The sequence below is a fragment of the Polistes dominula genome, unplaced genomic scaffold (genome assembly GCF_049000335.1).
Source record: "Polistes dominula isolate Pdom_NZ unplaced genomic scaffold, Pdom_raw_medaka contig_12, whole genome shotgun sequence".
Taxonomy (NCBI): Eukaryota; Metazoa; Arthropoda; class Insecta; order Hymenoptera; family Vespidae; genus Polistes; species Polistes dominula.
In genome coordinates this window covers 2,881,974-2,904,486 of record NW_028301116.1, presented here as the reverse complement: position 1 = coordinate 2,904,486, position 22,513 = coordinate 2,881,974, and the positions used below count along the sequence as shown (strand labels likewise).

General features: G+C 32.0%; 1 protein-coding gene across 1 annotated transcript in view; it reads left to right on the top strand.

The window, feature by feature from the left end:
* The first annotated feature begins 747 nt into the window (after window positions 1-747).
* The window catches only part of LOC107065723 (uncharacterized), a 35,035-nt gene continuing 13,269 nt past the window's right edge, over window positions 748-22,513 (top strand). Inside the window, exon 1 of the mRNA XM_015319655.2 lies at window positions 748-2,699. Coding sequence (XP_015175141.1) covers window positions 2,327-2,699 — 373 coding nt within the window. The 5' untranslated portion in view covers window positions 748-2,326. The remainder of the gene's footprint in view (window positions 2,700-22,513) is intronic.

Here is a 22,513-nt window from a genome sequence, read left to right as displayed (position 1 = left end):
GGATCAGGACTAACTCGGCGTCGTCACGCGCTAAATAACTTTGCTAACAAGGTGCTGCCCGGCACTGTAAAAAGATTACGTAAGCGGTAATGGCCGCTGGCTCTTCCTAAATTTGAGAATGAAGCGTTCCGTAGAACGAGTGGAGTGAGATAATACGAAAGAAAAAGATGGAAAATAGAGAGGAAAGGAGAGAGTGAGAGAAAAATAGAGAGAGGGACGGGAGGATTTAAAGCGGGAGAAATGGAGAAGAGGGATGGAAGAGTAAGAGAGAGGGAGGGAGGAAGGAGTAAGTCAGGATCGTGGCGGGAGTTAATTTTAATTTCCTAATTTTTCCCACCCCGTGGGCCCAGGTAATTCCGTCCCCAGAAGAGAATAGATGTAATTACTTAACGCCTTCGAACTGGGAGCTCTCCTCTTATTAAAAGAGGATCGCGCCCACGGGGGTTAGAGGGGCGGAAGATACGCCCATAGTGAAACGAAGGATGGAAGAAAGGAAGGAAGGAAGGAAGGAAGAAAGTAGTAGGGGCTATAGGGGGGTGGTGGGATGAGAATTTACCAACTGGGAGTAGGAGAAATGATGAGAGTGAGATTTCGAGTGGGTATTAGATGAAAAGGTATTTTGACTTATTATATCTCTTTTGCCTCTTCACTGTAATCGATCGATGAAAGATCATCATTCGTAGTATTCCCCGTCTTTTACCTAGGATCACAGTTTGGAAAGCATTGGGATATCAAGGATCTTCGATAATATCAGCCATTCGTCCAAGCTGAACTCGCACTTGGTCCGTAATCAGAGTCCCGAAGCGTGGAATATTTAATAGAGGTTCCACGGGGTCCAGCTTGTGGATGGAATTAGAGGGTAAGTTCAGTGGCATATCGGGTGACTTGGCTAGACTCGGTCGACTTGGTGAGGGAATGAGTTTTTAGGGGTAGCTCAGTGAAGCGCGCGCGTGTGTGGGCAGGGAGGAGCCATCTTGCGGCCGCTTTCAGGGCAGCCGCCAATTGATTCGTCCCCACCAAGGGTCGAGCGCGAGCAAGGAAGGGGCGTCGATTCAATTCCAGGGCAAAAAAAGCTCCCCGTGGGCGTTGCCGAGCTAGTAATCCGCCACTTCGGATTGGTAGACGATATCGCGGTATCCGCGAAGCCGACAGTGGGACGGCCAATCCACGCTACCTTGGGTGTAAACCCAAACCAGTTTTGGTTAGGCGAACAGAGGGGAGCTCCGTTTACTCGACTCTCCAGGCAGATAGTGCTGTGCCGTTGGCTCGTGCCGTAGTGGGTCTCAACACAACAACTGACAGCTCGACTTTACCGAGCAACGATTTTCCCAGCTAAATTCGCCGAGTCTCGTGTTTTCCAATCAACCGACGATTCTTCTTTTTTATTACTATTATTATTATTATTATTATCCTTTATTTAATCCGAACCATTGAAACTTTGTGGATTGGATTTTTTTCTTTTTTTCCTTTTTCTTTTTCCAAGAGGACTACTTTAATGGGCCACCTATAATAACATGGACCAAAGTGTCGCGTTGACGTTTATCGTTTGAAAAAAAGGACAAAGATAGTGATCAGTGACTTTGTCCTGAAACTTCAGGATTCTGGTGTTGACAGCAATGTACGAGATTTTCGCTGTTTGGTCTCGTTTAGGACCTTTTTTAATCTGTGTTGTCAGTGGAATGACTAAAAGGGATTCTAAAGTGTCAACGTATTCATTGTTTTAATTATATTACACAATCCTTTATTCCTAGATCGATCGACGTCTAGTCCTATGAATCAAGACAAGTTCCAAAGTATAGGCTAAAAAGTTATCTTTGTAAATTCGATCTTTTATCAGCAGTTATTACTTATCATGACATCTAAAGTTTGTCAGAGACGATTCGTGTGTGTTACTATACTTCTCTGTTTAGCATAGTTAAAGTTATTCTCAACGATGTTTGATAATCAATGAAAACATTATATAAATTATCGATAAAATCGTATGTTACAAAGTTATATTCTATCCGACGGACAGCGATATACCATTGAGAGACGTGATTTCTTGTCGTTTATTTTTCATTACCAACGTGTTACATTGAATCTCCATTGAAAGAAGATTATGCAAATATATTTTTGTAACTTATCGGAGCTTCGTGGAAATGATCTAACGAGCTTCGTCGATACGTGGACCGAAGGATAATCGGAAAATGTGATCTATAAAGGTTTCAAAGAGATAATACACACAAAAACAGAGAGAAATATCTAAATTCTTGAATTATATCATTGATGATAAAAGATTGAGAACTCTCCTGTGGAGAGAAGAACAATTATCGAGCTGGTACCAAACATGGTCCTGGAACCAGGAGGCGGTTTATCCTTTCCTTTGCCTCCTGGTAGCGGCTCAACAGCATCCGGCGGCTCGCTTTTGGCACCGGCCAGATTGTTTCAAAGAGCAACACCAGTCTTCCCATTCCATCTTACGGGATGGCCACCTCATCATCCGGTTCTGGGCCAGGTCCAAAGCCAAGTTCAGCAATCGATGCAAGCACAGCATCAAGCTGCCGCGGCAGCAGTCAGATACTTCAGTCATCATCATCCTCATCATCCTCATCCTGCTTTGGGAAATCATCCTTTGGTACCGACTATTACCGGTCATCATCCGGCAGCGCATAATCTTCATCACAATGCAGATCACGGAGATGAGGATGATGAGAAAAAAGGTACGACGAATTGATATAACATATTTGTTTTATATTTTTGTTTGTTTGTTCTTATTTTTTTTCTTCTTTTCTCATAATATTCATCTTTATCGATAGCTGTGTCGGTTCGTAACAGCGTGTGTGTCTCTCTGTGTGTGTATAAGAATTTGACGGTGGCCTAGTATCATAGTTTTATTCCTGGAAAGGAAGACCCAAAAAAAATGAAAGAAAAGAAAAGATATCCTCTCGAAAGGTGGATCAAAAAGTGGTCTATTGGGAGTGTCGTAACGCGGTCAATCATAAGATCATTCCTGACGAGCCCTTGGGATCGCTTATAAGCTTAGTCCCTATACCCGCAACGCCCTTTTTCGACTCCCTATCCTAACTCAGAACTCGAACCAAAATCACGTTCCGTGCCCCGGCGGAAAGCCCATACGACGATCGGAGGGTGGAAATCTGTTTTTTACGTGATCTCATTCATACCCCTAACTCTCGTGTTTATGCTTCGAAGGGAGCGCCACTTAACCAGAACGGGTTTGAACCTTCTGTTCTATGGGATCCGGTCATCTTATGTGTCTATTTTTTTTTATGTTTGATTTATTTTGACTTAATTTTCTTCTTTGTTATTTTTTTTTTAATGATACCTGTATTTTTCTTGTCATAATTATAGTTTAGTATCTATAAGTAATTATTTCAAATGATGTTTAAACTTTCTTTCGTTAACTCAAATTTACAATGTATGATTGTTCATTAATATTATTAAGTTAATTCCAAACAATGAGGAAAATTATTCGATGTGTCCTGTTACAATGACGTTATCGCCTAATAATTTTTTCGAATAATAATGTAACAAAACGTAAACTTAAAAAGAGTGCGCATGGCTGCGTGACTTGCACTACTTTTACATTTTGTTACTTGAATATTGCGTTATCGGTTATTTTACATTAAATTTACATAGTAGATTCTTCACTAAATATTTCTTCGTGTTTTTCTATAATATATAATATTATATTTACATGTATATAAAAAGAGAGAGAGAAAGAAAGAAATAAAACAAACATGAGAGTTTGAAAAAAAAGAGAAACATAAAAAGACAATGTAAATACATAAATTATTCGAAATGATAATTTTGAAAGCTGTAAACATCCAATCGTATTATACTTTGATGTAACTTGTTAGCTTCATCGTTATTATGATATAATCGTTATCGTTTCTAATTAATGTTACACACGTAGAAATGTCAGGTAAGTCGAAATCGTTGCCACTCTTCTGGGATCGAGTGCTTTGCAAAAGTCTCGTTTACATAATTAGTTCAACGGCCATGCTTGCTGTCAGCGTCGCGTGCATGAGTTCTACACGACCGTTATACTTTTTCTTTCCGCTTTCAACTGTATCGTTTCTTTTCTTTCTCTCTCTCTCTCTTTCTCTTTCTTCTTTTTCCTACATTTTTTTTTTCTAAACTTCTATTTCCAACGATTTGAACAACGTTATCGGTAAAACTTGGATTTCTCGTTTTTTTCATAAACACACACAGTTTATGAGTTTCCCATTTGAATTATCGATAAAAATGAATCCATCGAAATTAATGAAAATATAAATTTTGTAAAGATCAATGCTATAAGAAATTTGTATTCGTTTTACTTATTGAAATAATTAAAAAGACGAATAAAAATGAAACGAACGATCAATCATTTTTGTTAGACAAGAGTAATTTTAGTTTAATAATCGATGAAGAAATTATTCATCTTTTTTTTTATTTATTTATTAATAGTAAAATTCATTAATCTTAATTTCAAAGAATTGAATAAATATATTCCCAATCAAAAAGTAAAAGGAAAATAAGAAATCGAATGTTTATCGCGAAACCTCCTTTTTAATATATTCGTTTAATTTTCTTCATTAAAAAACAACAAAAAAAACACGTCGCAAATCTTGATGGCATAATGCGGGCTCATTTATTTCAAATTTCCCGGGGTTTTTTGTTATATTTTTTTTTGTTTCAACAACATAAACGAGATCGTACATTTCGTTTAACCTCTTTTGCTCTTCTCCCTTTCTTCCAACAGCCACCCCACTCTTTATCCTATTGACTCAAGCACATCGAATCGAAAATGTTTTTTTCCCTTAAAACAGCCTAATATTATCCCTTCGCATTTGGTCTTTCTAATCGTAAAATAATGGTTGAACTCCCAACGAGCGATAATGTTTTGAAGAAAAAGTTAAGTTTATATCGTTTTGGTGGGTTCATTTTTTTGTCTTCGTATATCACAGAAGGAAGCAGAAATTTTTTGTTTGAGAAAACCAACAAGAGACGTATCATATACTAAATGTAAGTTAAACGTTTTAAAAAGAGTAATAAACAATAATAAATGGGCTGATCACAAAAGAAAAAGATTAAACGAATTATAAGAACAGAAAAAAAATGAGAATTAGGGTTTTGAGACAAATTTGTAATATTAATGTTAAAGTTAAACCTTTATAAAAAGAGTAATAACCAATAATAAATGAATTGAACACAAAAAAAGAAAATTAAACGAATTATAAGAAAAAAAAGAGAATTAAAGTTTTGCGACAAATTTGTAATATTAATGTTAAACGTCGTGAGAGATTTGAACGAATGATGGAAGATTAAACGTGAAAAGTTGAAGGTGAAGAAGAAGAAGAAGAAGAAGAAGAAGAAGATAGAGGGATGAATAAGAGTAAAAGAGAAAGATAGAAAGAAAGGAAAAGATAAAGAAGAGAGAGAGAGAGGGAGGAAGGGTCATAGTCGTGTTACAAAGGGACAAACAAAACGTACGGGCTCTGAGTAATAACTTAATTTAAACTAAACTACAGTTTAATAATTCTCGGGCTGGCCTGGCCGTGGAAGATGCAACGGGCAACCAGCAATTTCAGAGCCGCCGTTAACTGCCGGTCGTTAGTCCCTTTTCAAAACTTCTTTCTTTCTTCTACCGTCCGCCTTCTTCTCTCAGCCCTTCGTCCTTCCTCTCTCTCTTTTTCTATCTAACTCTTTCTAACTCTCTCACTCTTTCTCGTACATTTTATTTTGCTTCATTTGAAACACGTTTGATCTCTTTTCTTCTTCTTCTTCTTCCTCTTCTTCTTCATCGTCATCTTCTTCTTCTTCTTCGTACTTCTTTTCCTTCCTTCCTTCCTTCCTTTCAACTTCATTTATTCTTCTTATTCTATACCACTACAATCACAATCACTAATACAACCCAACTAGTGTGTTGTATCCTATTCGGTCACGAGCTAATTTTTCGAACGTGGTTTGCGTGCCACGCTGTGAAGTTAGCCACGGGCCAATAGAAAATACTCTCGCACTAAGGGCCGACAAATTGAATCGTCCCTCTAGAAGGTTTTATCCTATTTATAAAAAACAAAAAAAAAATACAAAGAAAAATCACCATACGAATCTTTGATCGTTGGATTATCCAATTTCGATAAATACATTTTTTGTTTTCTTCTCAATCGTGTACGAATGAGTTGTTTTTTTTAAACAAATTTTTTCAACGAGCAAATTTAATCATTTTTGTATCTCTGATTTTTCACATCAAATACATTTCTTTATTTTTAAGATAGATGTTAATTTTAATAAATGATTTCTTAAATTCTCGAAGACATAATAATAATAATTATTAATAATACATAATTTCAATTCATTAAAATGAATAATGATTATATTGTGTATAACGTATTTAATCTTAATATTAATAACTGAAAAAAAAAGAAACATATCGTTTAATATTTTAGAAAAATCATCACCTTTTTTTCATCGTCTTTCTCAAAAAGGAATCCTCTCGTTATCTTGTTAGGTCTCGGAGAAAAAAAAAGGTGTGAAAAAGTAAAAAAACCGAAGATTCTGTATCGTATTTCCAGAAAAGGATCCAATAATTAGTCTCGAGAGGAATTTTAAGATCCCTGGGATGGTAGTAGAAGTTGTAACGTAACATAATATAGAGAAAATCGACAGTAGAAGTTGTTAAATGAAAAAACTAAACTATGTCGATGTTATTATCGTGTCAAGACCAGTGGCAAACGACTATGACTACGATGTCTCGTTTTCTTATCTTCTTCTTTCTACTCTCACGATCTTTTTCGCCTACATTTCTTGTCCTCGACATTTTTTTTTATTCCTTCCTTCCTTCCTTCCACCAAACGGTTTGGTTGAACATTTTTTTTTTTCTTACTGCTCCCTGAACAAAATCAATCATCGTACATTTATGAGAGATAAATTTATTTCTTATCGTTTTTCTTATTTTTTTGATGGGGAGAGGGTGGGAGGAAGGTTTTGTTTTTATAACATCTTTCGATTTCATCCAAAATTATAATGCAACATAATATTGTTGATTTGGAGGGGGGGCGGGAATAGGAATGGTCGATAAAACATTGATACAAAAAATTATGTTACGTCATCAGTATACATTTTTCATCTCATTCTTATATCATACCTTTTATTATAATTTATTCATTTTTCGTATTATCTCTTTCGTATCTCTGTTCGTTTTGAAAGTAAAGAATTGGAGAGGGGGTAAGTGGGAGGGGAAAACATTAATTAAATAGTTTGAATTATGATAATAGCGCGGGTTTTAGTCGAAGAGAAGAATGAGATTGAAATGAAAGAAAGATGAAATGTAGAAGGAGTGAAATAGATGGAGAAGAGAGGAGAGAGAAGAAAGAGAAGAAGAAGAAGAAATATAAGAAGAAAAAGGGAGGAAGAACGAGAAAACGAGTAAGATACGGCTGACAGACTATAAATACGTCATATTTATATGCTCCGCTAATTGTCTTGGACGATAGGAATCTCCCTTTTATTACTTTTCGAGTTATTTCTCCTGCAAATTCACCGACTCGTGCCGACTTTCTCTCTCTCTCTCTCTCTCTCTTTCATTCTTTCTATCTCTCTTTTTTTCTGTGTCAGAGTATAATTTCATCTCGGTTGAAAATAATTTCAGAAATTTGTTAGCAATAAAGGCCCAATTAAAGTCGGATCGATTTTACGAAAAGATATTACAAAAGATATATATCTTACACGTTACAATAATAACAACAAAAAACATAATATTATCTAATTATGGTAAAAAAAAATTAAATATTAAAAAATATTAAATAAAATGTGATGGTGAGATAGTTAAAATGTGAACAAATAAAGGATAACTATTGTCACTTTTTATTTTTATAATTATATTTTTAAAATTTATAATTTATACTATAATTAATATATTATTTTTTATTTTAATATAATAATAAGAATATACTTTACTAAAAATATATTATTATATTAAATAATACTATAATTAAATATTATATATAAAGTAAAGTATAGTAAAGTACATATATATAAAATAAGAATACTATATATATAGTTTTATTTTTTATTATATGAAAATGTATAGGGAGGACTATGCCATATTTGAAATATGAATGAATATCAAATAACTTTTTTATTTTATATATATATTATATATATATATATATTTTTTTTTAATGAATAATTACGAGCAATAATCTCACGAAAATCAGAAATAATAAAAAACAATTTATTATTACCTAAATTAATAAAAAAGTATAGAAAATAACTGTGATAGTTGAAATACGTACGAAAGAATGTCGGATAAGATTTTGATCATTTATACATGAATAATATTATGTTGAAATTTAAAATAAAAAATAAATCGTTGAATTATTTGGTCTCATAATTTTTTTTTTCAAATTTACAACAGAAAAAATATGTTCAGTTTAAGTAATTATTTAGATGCTTATTTAATACAAAATTGTAAAAATATTTTTGTTTGATGTTAGTAGTAAACTCGAGTAAAATACACCGGAAACTTTAGTATGAAGACAAAAAAAAGTAAAAAAAAAAAACAAGAAAGAAGAAAAGGAGAGGAAAGAGGGAAAAGTCGTACTTCTGGAAAAAGCTGTCTTGCCGGAAAAGTAATTACCGTAGAAACATTTATCATGAATTCCCGTTTGCAGCTGTCTAGCGGGCTAGCTACTCGAACGTCTAGAAATTGTTTGTCGTTTATCACGATCCTTCGAAAATGATCGAGAGATCTATCGGTAATAATATAAATAATTACAGTTATTATCATTATCATTATTATCATTACCATTATTATTATTATTATTATTATTATTATCTATTTTTTGGTGACTCGGTTTTTTAATCCGGTATTAACTTCATTCATACGAACAAGTTTTCCTATGTAAATATTGCTGAATCCATTATTATTATTATTATTATTATTATTATTATTATTATTATTATTATTATTATTATTATTATTATTATTATTATTATTATTATTATTATTATTTTATTGTTATTATTATTATTATTATTATTATTATTATTATTATTATTATTATTATTATTATTATTATTATTATTATTATTATTATTCATTATTATTATTGTTATTATCATTATCATTATGTTCACTAAAAAATAAAATATTACAACGACAAGCTTGTTAATAATTATTCGTCGAATTACAAGAGTGAAAAGTGAAGGAGACAGAAGAAAAATAATATTTTATGTAAAATATTGTGGGTGGAACTGGGTGAGGGGGGTTGAGAAAAGGGGGAAAAAGAAAAACAATTAATAGGGCAAAATGGGTGGTTTTGTTATTACCTTCTGCCATAATCATGCCTTTTTCCTTCGCATTTACGATAGTCGGTACGATAAAAGGTTAGCTGCGTTAAAAATGTATGTACTAACGAGCGTTATACTAATGGCTGACAATAACCTGGTAATATCTTAAAGTCTAGGATATGTTACATAGAAAACAATGTAGGTACATACGTATTTTTCTGATAAGAAATGAAGTATACAGGACCAATTATTTTCGAACAAAGTAGAGACATGCTATGTGTCCAATAAGTATGTTAATTATTAGAAAGAACAAAAAAATTGTTCAACTCTTTTCTTACGATTATCGAGTAAAATATGAATAATGAAAGGATGATAAGTTAAACAACAACAAAAATTACCCCTTATTTACGAACAAACGTTCATAATATATTATTTAAAGAAGAAATGAACATTTTGTTCGAAGGTGTTAACATTGGCATTTAAATCGCATCTAATTAAACGAAAACAAAATGAAAGATAATAAGGATTATAATTAAAAATAACAAAATAACAAAATAGAAATTGTAGTTCATTAAAGAATAGATAATTTAACGAATAGTATAGTAAACGTATATTAAAAAAATACAAACATTCTCATGTAAATGTCATCACTCGTAATAAAAATTGTAATCAAACGAAACTATAAGATTAACATAGTTGACAAGTTTATGTTCAATTTGTGGTAAATTCTTAGAATATAATATCACGATGAAGTAATTAATGTCAACACGTATTTGTTGTTGATTCTCTATTAATTTCTATACGTGTTAAATCATCACCATTGGACAGAGACATTTATTATTACGTTTTTCAAAAATGATCTTGGTGAAATTTAGCCTTAGGCAAAACTTCGCTTAATTCATATAAGAGAAGTGACGATAATATTATATTTCGATTTAACGAAACCATTTGTATATAAAGTATATATTCAAAAGATACCGAGACTATCCTTCCGAAAAGGACACCTGTCGGTCGTACGCTGTCGACGCCTATATTTATTACTTGATCCGTTAGTTTCATAGATCTATTAAAGATAATTAATATCGAGGATAAAGGATCATGTTGCACGCGAGTCTTGCTCCAATGGCAAGTAACACGATTTCTAGAAGATCTATCGTCTAGTTTATAATGATTTTTCATAGTCAGATAAGTTTGATTACTTTCATTGATATTTAACAGATCCATTGAATTATTAGCATACGTAGAATTTTTCTTTTTTTTATTATAAATAAAATAATTACGTAATAATCAAAACTTCGATAAATTCGATTAGGATTCCTGCAAAATATTAGCATATTGAAATATTTATATATTTTATAAATATATAATTAACTTACTTAATTAATTATATATTAAATAATATATGTATTTTTTAATATTAAACAAAAAAAAAAGGATAAATATAATTCAGAAATAATATATATTTGTAAAATATATTACAGGTTACAATATAGAATCATAGAAATATATTTTAAATAAGGTACACCTAGAATTTTTTTTTTAAATAAAATAATTATGTAATAATCAAGACTTCGATAAATTCGATTAGGATTCCTACAAATAACATAATTAACTTATCTAATTAATTATATATTAAATAATATATGTATTTTTTAATAACACACAAAAAAAAGAATAACTTAAAAATAATATAAATTTGTAAAATACATTACAAGTTACAATGTTGACTGATAGAAATATATTTAAAATAAAAAAAGCTATTGAAATGTTGATTATTTAATGAAACATTAACTCGTAACAAGTTAACACTATTAAACCTTGTATACTAACTATACACACCAGGCCAAGCAAGTAACGTTTCTCTAACTCGTCCTAAAGGAGCCCTTTGCACGATTAAGAGAAGCCGCTAAGCAATTACGTCGTCTGTTTCGTGGATTCGTAGAGGTTTGCTATAAGAGAACCTTACAAACGATTCCGTTAAATGAACGCGAATCGTTTGTCGCTTATCATCAAGTCTTCTTCAACGTACAAATACATCTACATATGTATATGCATTCATTATGCGTAGTATACATATACATAAATGTATGTATATAGATATATACACACATGGGATGTTACTCGAGCGAGAACTCCGCGAATTTCATGCGAAATCGCCGGTGAAATTTCGCCAACGGTTCGCACAGTTTGCCACGCATGCTGATAATTAAAATTGTTATTTATTGCATCGGCCCTAATCGTCCCGCCGCCTCTTGCGTAACGAGCATTAATTAGCCTCTGTCGGATTACCGTGTTAACTATGCTTTTGCCGTTCGTCGAAGGCAAACATTCTTTTGTGCTTGCATAGAAAATATATCATCTTTTTGTTTTTCTTATTATTTTTATTTATTTTTCTCCTATCTATACCTTACTATTCCCTACTTACATATTTTTCCTTAAGGGGTTTAATATTTATAAATATTTCCTTTAAGGGATATTCTTTCTTTCCACGGAATTCGAAATTTGCCAAAAAACAAAACCAAACTTTCGATCAATCAAATATATCGTTCGTTTTTCCAATAAATTTGTCACCCTTTTTTATTATTTTATTATAAAATATATTTGTTTATTCGAAGATTAAGTCAATTACTTTCTTGTTCTTCTTTTTGTACTCTTTGTTCTTTTTCTATTAACTAAATTGAAAATAATCATCGCATATTTTAATTGAGAAATAGAAAGTATTCAATTTACGACTTTTTAAAATTCTTTTTTTATTTCTTTCCATTACACTTAGCTATGTTTATGTAAAAGATAGTAAATTTGCTTAACGATTATGTTGAATTATATTAATATTAACCTAATCTCTGCAAAAAACTATTGTGACATTTAATTCCTTGAGGCAAAATAGCAGAAAATTAAAATTCACGTTACGGTGATTTTAGAAACGATTAATCTTGTTGATTATTTCGTTATGATAGAAACTAGCTAGACTTTATTTCTTTTTTTCTTTCTTTCTTTCTATTTTTGTTTTTATCTTCTAAACGGTGCCGAAAGAATGTGAATATTTAAGAGGGGGAAAAATTGTAAACAAGATGAAAATAGCGATAGTTTTTCATTTCAATCGTTTGAGAATTTTTCTTTTCTTTACATTTTTTCCCCCCTATTTTCTCTGTAGGTAATATGTAATTAACTTAATCATTGATGCCAGTCGTCGATTCCGTTTAGAAAGGTTACCTATAAGAAATTAATTTTCGCCACATAATTTATCTGTCTATCTAAAAATATATACCTACTCGATGTTCTTATCTCGTACTGTGGTAGCGTATAATTATAATTGCTAAAACAGGTAGAGAGAGAGAGAGAGAGAGAGAGAGAGAGTGAGAGAGAGAGAGAATATCACGTTTGTGTTCAACCCGTAACTCACGTTTTAAGGATAAGCGTCAAAATATCTTGTAAATTATAAATCCTCTCTTTTGAAAGAATCTATTGACCGATTAAATGTCACAAATTAGTTCCACTATCAACGTCATGACCGAGAAATCCTTTTAACATGTTTTCAATATTCAAGCAAATTTAACGCAATGATAACAGTAAATAATAATAATGATAATGTTAATAATAGACCTTGGTCAATATTTTTAATATATTCATAAAAAATATTAAAACAAAACATGTACACACACAAACACATTTTTGCGTAATAAAGTATTTCTTTTTGATTTAACATAAAATGATATAATTATAGACAATTGATAATATAAAATAAATTATATATAATAAATAATATTATATTTATATATAATATTTCTATATAATATTTATCTATAATATGATATAAATAAAAAATATATATTTTTAATAACCTTTTATATTATATTTAAAATTATATTATTATCGTATTTATTATACAATAATATTATATATTTTATATTATATAATATATTTTATATAGTGTGTATTATATATTTGTATATAATAATATTATATTATACTTAAAATTATATTATATATTATCGTATTTGTTATACAATAATATTATATTATAATTTTATATAATAATATTATATTTTATTATATTTAAAATTATATTATATTACTGTCGTATTTATTATACAATAATATTTACTATAAAATTTATTAATTTATTTATTATATAATTAATTATATATATTTATATTATTAAAAATTAAATCAACGAATTAAAAAAGATAGATAATTCGATATTTTTTTCAATAAATAATTTAATTATATGACAATACGCTTTACTTTTATACGAGTAAAATAGAATAGATGGATAATAATAATCTGAAGGCGCGAATATAAAGACAAAAGGGGAATTCGATTCCGATCGGTCGTTTAAAACAATCGGCCGACTGAGTTAAGCCTGGAAAAGATCCGTCGGTGATCTCACGCGACGACGTGGAGTATAATATCGTAGGGCAAATGACATGCCGCAAGAGTAACAACCCGTGGTTAGTAATTAGGGGTTGTGAACTGGTAAGCAAGTAAGCGAAAGAGAGAGAGAAAGAAAGAAAGAAAGAAAAGAGAGAGAAGGAAAGAAAGGGTTGTGAAAGCGTGAGGGTCGTGTTCACGGCACGCAATTTTTTTTTCTTTTTTTATTTTTCTTTTATTGGTGGCAAAACGCGACCGAGCACGAGCCGAAAATAAAAAAAAACAACAACAAAATAAAAAATTATTTCATCCTTGATAAATTCTCTCGCCCAACGAATCGTTAATTAACGATCGTAAAAAAAAAAATAAAAAAACTCGAATAAGAAATTCGTTCGTTCGATTATTATTATAAGATAAATTTTAACGACGAGATAAAGGAAAAGGGATGATATGGCAAACGGGTCACGTTAAGATATAAGATCATCGTTTAATCTTAATTATTAAACATTCTTTTCTAATATAACACAATATTGTAGAGTTATGGTAATAAATATTCCTACCAATGGGCGGCTACTGTTATATCATGGGCATATAAAAATGAATCATTATTTTAGGTTCTCTTAACGAGTAACAACACGTTATTTTAGGGTACAATCGTTACTCGAATAAGTTGAACCTTCTGTTTTATTTTTTTTATCGCGGCAGATGAAAAGGTAAAAAATGTAAATATATTTAATTTTCGTGGCATCATTTAATAATAAAAAAAAGAAAAACCACACCTTATAACGTTCATGTTTATACGACGAATAGGATCACGATAACGCGAATTGTGTTGATCGCGATATATTCAGCTGGCGTTTAAACTTGAGTCTCCTCTTTCGCGAAATATCAAGCATTGAGGGAAGAAGATGCCACTACTTGCTAACTTTAAAACTGGCTTTGACATTACTATCGTCTCTCTGGTACGTGTGTATGTGTTTATATATAATTATCGTTTATGAAAGCGTGTAATGATGATGGATACGATTCAAGGAAGATATTAAACTTTCGAACGAGAAGCGCGTTATAATGCTTCTGCATCGAGTATTTCTTTTTCTTTTTATTTCTTTTTTCTCTAGTCGTTATTATTGTTACTATTATTATCATTCAGGGTAGGTTGAACAAGGTTTCGTGACCGAAGAAGTAAGTAGCAACGGTGTATAGATAATTTAACAATCTCTAACGAACGTCCGTATATCCTTCTGTTTCGTGAAAATTAATTAAAGCGAGAACTTTGTCGGCTGGTAGCGTGATGATACTTAATTCGATCGTAACGCAGTTGATGTTGGTAAATGAGAGAAAGAGAGAAGAACAAGAAGAAGAGTAGAGTATCGTAGCAAAACAGGTGAGTGAGTGAGAGAGCAAAAAAAAAATAGAAAAGAAAGAGAAAAAATGATTAGCGTCCGAAACAAATAACGAGCCGTTTTACGAGCATCGGAGTAACCGAATTAGCCGGTCCACAAAGATTTACAATGTGTTTTCGTTCGTTTTCAGTGGTAATCGGACGATGGGAGTCAGGTTTCTTTTTTCTGTCGAATGAAATTTCAAAGTTGAAATATAAAGACGTGGTCCTGAAGTTTAGCGACCGGGGTAGGTTGTTGTTGGTTCGTACATTATGCATACGGGTGCATGCTAAGTGGCGAGGATATTAAAATATGATAGATAAAAGAAAACACTGTTTTTTAATTGAGGTTGACCGGTACAAATTATGCTGTCAGGAATGTCGTTAATTTTTATACCACCGGAACACGTAGAAAGAAACCGGCTTTTTTTTAATGCTGGGATGAGGTGGGGTGGGGTTGGGTTGGGATAGGGTGGGGTGGGGCTATTAAATAAAGGGAAGTACCAAACCGTAAGGGGTTTTCTCTTTTACCGTGTATCCGTTGATTCGATACAGTTTGGAAACGTTTAACAATCTCATCTCATCTCATCTCATCTCATCTCATCTGGTTTCGATCTTCCGCGAAAAAAAAAGACAAATAACAACACGTTCTCGTATTTTAAAAGAAGACAAGGCTATTGGTAAGGATTAATATTAGCTAGCAACGTTCGATAAACGATAAACCGGATCCAGATGGCGATTCATCATGCAAAAGGCAAATGATCGAGCGTGATCGAGTCCTTCAATCGAGAGCTTGGAATCGATCTTTCCTAGAGCCGGTAGAAAGAGAGAAGAAAAAGAAGAAGAATAAGAATAAGTAAACCAAAACTTAAAATAAAAATACAAGAATAAAGAAAAGGAACGTAGAAAACGATCTTCGTGATCAAAGAAAAGAGTTTCTATCTGAAGTCAGGTCTTTCTTAGAGAGTCTCGTTGCGTGTGCCTTGGCGTTGTTCGCGTGTGTTGGCCAACGAATAACGACGTCTCAATTTTACGCTCGAAAAATGTAAGAAGAAGAAGAAGAAGAAAAAGAGGAGGTATGCCATGAACGAAAGAAACGAACGAAATGGTCCACTCTTCTTCGATAGATTCTTTTCGTTATTGGTCGGTTTTCTCGACACCCTCCAGCTATATCTATTTATTATTGAAGGTTAGACTATCTTGAAAGAGAAAGAGCGAGAGTGATAGAGAAAAAAGGGTTGAGATCTCGTCTCACTCGTCCCTTAACGCCAGGCATACGCAGCCAAGGATTGCACGCGAAGGTATTAATATATAATTAACCAGGCTGCTTGTAGATCGTATCTGTAAAACCTCCTTATCGGATGGCAGCCCGTCGATTTCAAGGGCTACCCGTATTATGCGAAGACCTTTTACGTTGCCTTCCTTAGGCCAGCTCGTTCGACGAGCTGCTGCTGTTTTGCTGTTTTACTGTTGTTGCTTGGTGCTTGCTGCTGCTTGGTGCTTGCTGCTGCTTGGTGCTGCTGCTGCTTGGTGCTGTTACTCCTGGTGGTGCTCCTGCTGATGCTGATGCTGCTGGGACTGTTACATTGCCGTGGGACTACTACTACCTTTTACCCATCCTTCTTTAAACTTTCTTTTATTTCTTCAATCTTTTTGCATCGAAGAAAAACATTCGAGAGCTTCTTTTTTTACGTTTTTTTGTTGGTACGATCAAGACACGATACATAACAACATTTTATATCTAGTAACCACCATAGGGATCGTTTAAAGAATTCTTTCAACCTATTGCGAATGCGTCCACCTAAAGGATTATTAAGTAATTATGATGATAATCGTTAAATTCAACCTTTTTTTATTTTATTTATTTCCCCCCACACTCTCACCCCTTTACTCGTAATAACTTCTACGATAAAATTTGAAATGTGAAAATAAAAGAACAAAGAATAGATGATGAGAAACATTCTTCGCGATGAGAATTTGAAGTCAACAGTCAGGGGGTTTTATCATAAACTCAAATAATATTCATCGTTATTTATTGATATAGCCTATTTATTTTTTTGTTTTTCATTTTTCTCTTTATTTTTTCTCTATACATTTAGTTGTATCCCTAGAAGAAAGATTATCGTTTTTCATTCGATAAGCCTTATTCATGAAACCATTACGTCAATCTCACAATATTTTGTATCTAACATCGAACAAGAATTGATCGTGATAATGTAATGACGCTGTTGACTGATCTAACGTGAAACTGGGTAATAAAATAAGAAAAATAATATTCGATCGTAACTAACATTTAATAACGATCGTATAGAAGTTGTCATGCTTTATGTCCGTTTTACTCGCATACAAATATAATGATTGATAATCGTTTCGTTTGAGACGTAGTCTTTGTATGTATTGGAATATATATATATATATAAAAAAAGGAAAAAAGTAGTGATATGTTTGCCCGCATCGCGATTCTTAAGATATAACAAGCAATCGAAGGTATTCATTAAGAGGAATTAAAAGTATCGTGAGTGACGTTCGTCGTTCGATCATGCCTTACTGTTGCACCTGTCAGGAATATGGTTTTGCTTTTACTATCTATTCGAACGATCTTTATATTTTAATTACGCCTCCTTGACATATTCCTCCTCCTCCTTCTTCTTCTTTTTCTTCTTTTTCTTCTTCTTCCTTTGTTTTATAAGTACAATTTTTTTCTTATTTTTTATCTTTTAATTTCGATACACTTTTTATTAGATTGTTTTCTTAAAAGAAGAAAATAAAATACAAAATAATATATTCGTCATATTTAATCGAATGAGAATCTTACGAATTACAAAATAAAGAATAATGTAAACTTAACGTCTGTTGAATAATCAATGAATTTCAATTATTGACAAGAAATCTTCCCTTAAAAGGTATTCAATTATACGCACGGTTTGTTAGCAATTGAAAATTACCATCTGACTTGTGTGCGCGGTGGTTCGATTAATTCGCGATAAAAAAAAGAAAAAAGAAGAAGGAAAAGAAAATAAAAATAACATCGATACAATCTCTTCCAGTTAAGAATCATGAAAGAATTATATACACACACATATAAACGTAAAAGCTTCCTCGTGTAAATAAAAACATTTATTATATTCGCATTCTAAATTTGACGTTTTCTTCCAATAAACCGAAATCGTACGAGAATAAGTTCGATTATTATAACAAAGAATAAGAGAATGAGTTAAAGGAATAGTAAGGGATTAAAATGAAGATAAAAAGGGCAAAATAAAAAGAAAGATATTTAATTCGGTTCTCGTCAGGGCTACGAAGAGACGAGAACGTGTAACCTGGGGCAACGTAAAAGGAGAGATAGATAGAAAAAGAAAAAGAAAGAATAAAAGAGAAAGAGAAAGAGAAAGAAGGACTCTGAGAGAAGGGCCCTGCAGGATTGCTAAAGGGGGTTGGGTGGTGGAGGGGAGTGTAACCGGGCGTCAGGAGGATTGATGGCGTCTAGATGCAAATGCAGTCAGTCTGGCACGCAAGCAACGTATCCACCTACCGACGCCTTATGCCAGTTAACGCCTTACAGCTTAATAATCTTGTTCATTCCTCCCTCCATTTCTTCTCCTTCTCCACCATCTACCTCCTTCTTGCATTGCCGACTGAGTAAGTGAGCTAGCGAGCGAGCACCTTACCACCCTAACCACCCTATTCTCCCGTTCTATTCCGTGTCTTTTATCACTCTCTCGCGTCGGTTAAATTACTTTATTAACCCCCTTTTTTTTCTTGGGTCCTACTACCTTCTAGCATCATCGTTGAAAAACCTTGTACACTGCTACCGATTGTATGTGTGTGTACGTATTTATATATGTATGTATGTTTGTATGTTTGTATGAGGGTGAATGAAAAATAAAATAAAATATAGAGGGTGGATCGTATTACTTTGTTGGAAGATTTTAATAGACGAAGGAACTGTTTTTGCCGTTCCGGTTTACGTTTCTATAATTAAGATGTTTTTTGTTAGATGATGAATTTGTTATATCTTCTTTTTTCAAGGTTTCATTTGATGATATGTATATATAATTATAATTTTTATTGACATTAGGTTTAAGAGGAATTTATAAATTGTTTAATGATTGTTTTAAACAAGATTTTGAATATTTTTATATGTTACATTTTGATTTGTTTCGTACGTTTATTAAATTTTATGAATTTGTTTAGGTTAATAATATTCGATAATATACAAAAAGTATATTAAAGTCAGATGTACTTTTTGAATTTTTGTTGATTAGGAATTATTTTCGAAATTGGAAAAGTATGAAAATAATTCGAACAAAGAAAATCATCATGAAAGATCGTATGCATTAACCTTTGCGTGGTATCGTAGCGTGGGATGCATTCTGTGCTAATTCTCTCTCTCTCGTATATTGCTATATTATCCCTTCTATTGTATTCCCCTTCAACATTGATTCATCGTTCTTTAGCAATATTAATTTCTTGAGTCCGATAACCATGAGCTCTTATTTTGTAGCATCCTTGTAATATATCTTACACCTACCTATGTACGTGTAACAATTTCGACGAATCAAATGTTTGTCGTGTAAAGTTCTATTAGTTTAATTTTTGTTTATTAAATATTTATTATTTTCGAGATTATAAAATATATTTTGAGTTTATACACTTTATATTAAAACTTATCATGATATAGATATAATATTTTTATTTTAATATAATTTTATTAATAAAATAAAATTTACAACTATTATAATATTGTGTTGGCAAGTAAATACTTGCGGATTTTGTCGATAGGTTACCTTTTAAAATCAGTAATGACTTGGTTGCCAACCCAATATAGAAAATTGAATATACAAAATAATAAAAATTAAAATTAAATAAAATATATCAAAATTGAATTATCATAACTATATAAAATTGAAACTATTTCTAGTACAAATTTATTTTATCTTAAATGTTAAATAATTTGTAACATTTGTTCCTTCAAAGATATTACGACAATAATAATTTTATTTAATATTATAATATTTTATTATAAAATAAAAATAACGGTATCTTTCCAGTTTCTCGATCTAAATGCAACAAAATATTCTCTATGAATATGTATGTGTATATGAAACCTGTACATATACATCATTGTGAAAGATTGTCTATGTTTACTGGTATAACAGAGAATACCTGGAAAGTTGGTGGTATGTTTCAGGTAGAAAGTGCCGGTCTCAAGGGTGTTAGGATGTCGTTCCTAACGCTAATGACGTCGTTGACTCTCACTTAACAAGAGACTACCCTCTAAATGAGAGGGGTCTGTTGTTGTTTTCTGTAAGTCGCTCGGTCCAGTCTTAGTGAGACTGGTGAGAGTCCGTGATTACGAAACTCAAATTCACTTTCTGAATGACATATCTCTTAAATGCCATTATAACGTCTACACAAAATTGTCAGGTAAATTAGAGGAAGGTAGGTAAATTAGAGACAATGCTGCTACAAACCACGATTCCCATCTGTCGCGAGTTAATTAAAATAAAAGAAAAATAATATACGAGAAGGATGTTTAATTTATAATGAAACAAAACATTATTGAAAACCAATTATTATATTTTTGTCAATGTAAAAATGATTTTGGTATATTTTTATTAACATTACGTATATACGGGGTGCCAAAAACTATATAACACATTTGTATTCGGTGAATGAAAATGATTGGAAGAAATGGTGGGAAAGGGAAAAAGAGATATGAATATAGATATATATAAATAGAAAGAAAGAGTAACACAAACGAAGAGAGTAAAACACGTGAGGTAGGACGAGGGGGGTTGGAAACTGGTGTATGGAAATATTCGGCGTTCTTGACGCGTTGTGGGCCCGGGCCGCGTTGTAATTACAATTTAATTGCATGTTATACCGCGCCACAGGAACGGACAGTCCATCAAGGGTTCTTTTATTAAAAGTTGCATTCACAACTCAATTCGGTTTTTGGCTGGTGCGTAATTAGAGAAGGCCGTAACATAGTACGTGAAAGAGAAAGAGAGAGAGAAATATATATAGGGAACGCATAATGTAATATAATTTCTCCCCAGAAATCATATTACATTGAAATTTGGATTTTTTTTTGTTATTTTGTTTTGTTGGACTCTCTCACTAACTTTATAATTCATTGTCCGCGAGCTACGGAACATTCAAGCTTGAAAAATCAATTCTGGAACGTAAAAGGAACAACAAAATTCTATTCAATTTACTTCAACGAAGAAAATTAGATCTCGTCGAGTATAATTATAATTCAAAATTACTTTTCACTCTCGCGAATGCTTGACGTATCATTATGACGTCTATCCATTGCATTACTTTTCATTTCTTATCCTTGAGAGAACAACCCCTCACCTCATTCCCTTCCTTCAACCCTTCTTTTTTACTGGATCATCGTAAGAGTGATGTCATAAAAACCAGAATTGAAAAAAATAAAAAACCCTTAAATATATCCGAGTTTCTCGTATTACGTTAGAAGAAGAGTTATTCGTAGGGAACTATTAAAGGGCACCTTGCCATTTTTCGATACGTCCTTATTCCCTTTTTGCGCGTGCTCCAACAAACGTGCACACAAACCACGGGACCGGTTGTTCCTGTCAAAAAGACGTCAAGATAGCACGTAAAAGGCGAAAGCGTTCCGTCGATATGCTGCTGCTGCTGCTGTTACTGTTGCTTCAGGTATAATTTCAATTTAATTGCACGTTATTTCGAATGTGCGTGTATGTATATGTGTGTATGTATGTATGTATGTTAGTGTAAACGCGTGTGTACCTATCATTCTCATCCAAGTTTGAATGTGTGTATATCCGTGTAGATTTCTCATCATGTATCAATATAATACATACATAGATATATATGTATATATGTAAGTGCGTAAAGACAAGGAGGTTCATTAAATGTCTTAAGCGAGCACGCCATTCCGCAGTTTGCCTGAAACAACCTGCCACCACTAGGTATAACCACCATCATCACCAAAGTTTCACTGTCTTCAAAGACGATATGTCTTCTTGTGAGATGAGAATCAGAGTCAGTAAGAACTTCCATTCTTACTTTTCAACTTGTCCGTTTTATTCTTTCCAATATCTCTTACTCATATTCTCATTATTTATTCATAAAGTTATAAATGATAATTAAGAAGTTATGATTTAATTGTATACTTTTAACGATACTCGATATGATCTTTCAATGTTTCCTTTTTTGTCTTCAAATTTTAACAAAAAAATCGATTAACGTTTTATCGGTTCCATCAAATTAAATCCACTTATCCATTTATTGTTTTTATATTAAAGTGAAACAAAGTTCACATGTTTATTGCATTACAAATACGATGTTATTTCCTTTTTTTCTTTAAATTTTAATGAAAAAACAACAATTGATGTTTTATCGGTTTAATCAAATTAAATCCACCTACCTTTTTATTGTTTTTATATTAAAATGTACAAAAAGTTTATTGTGTTATAAACTGTATAACAAAAT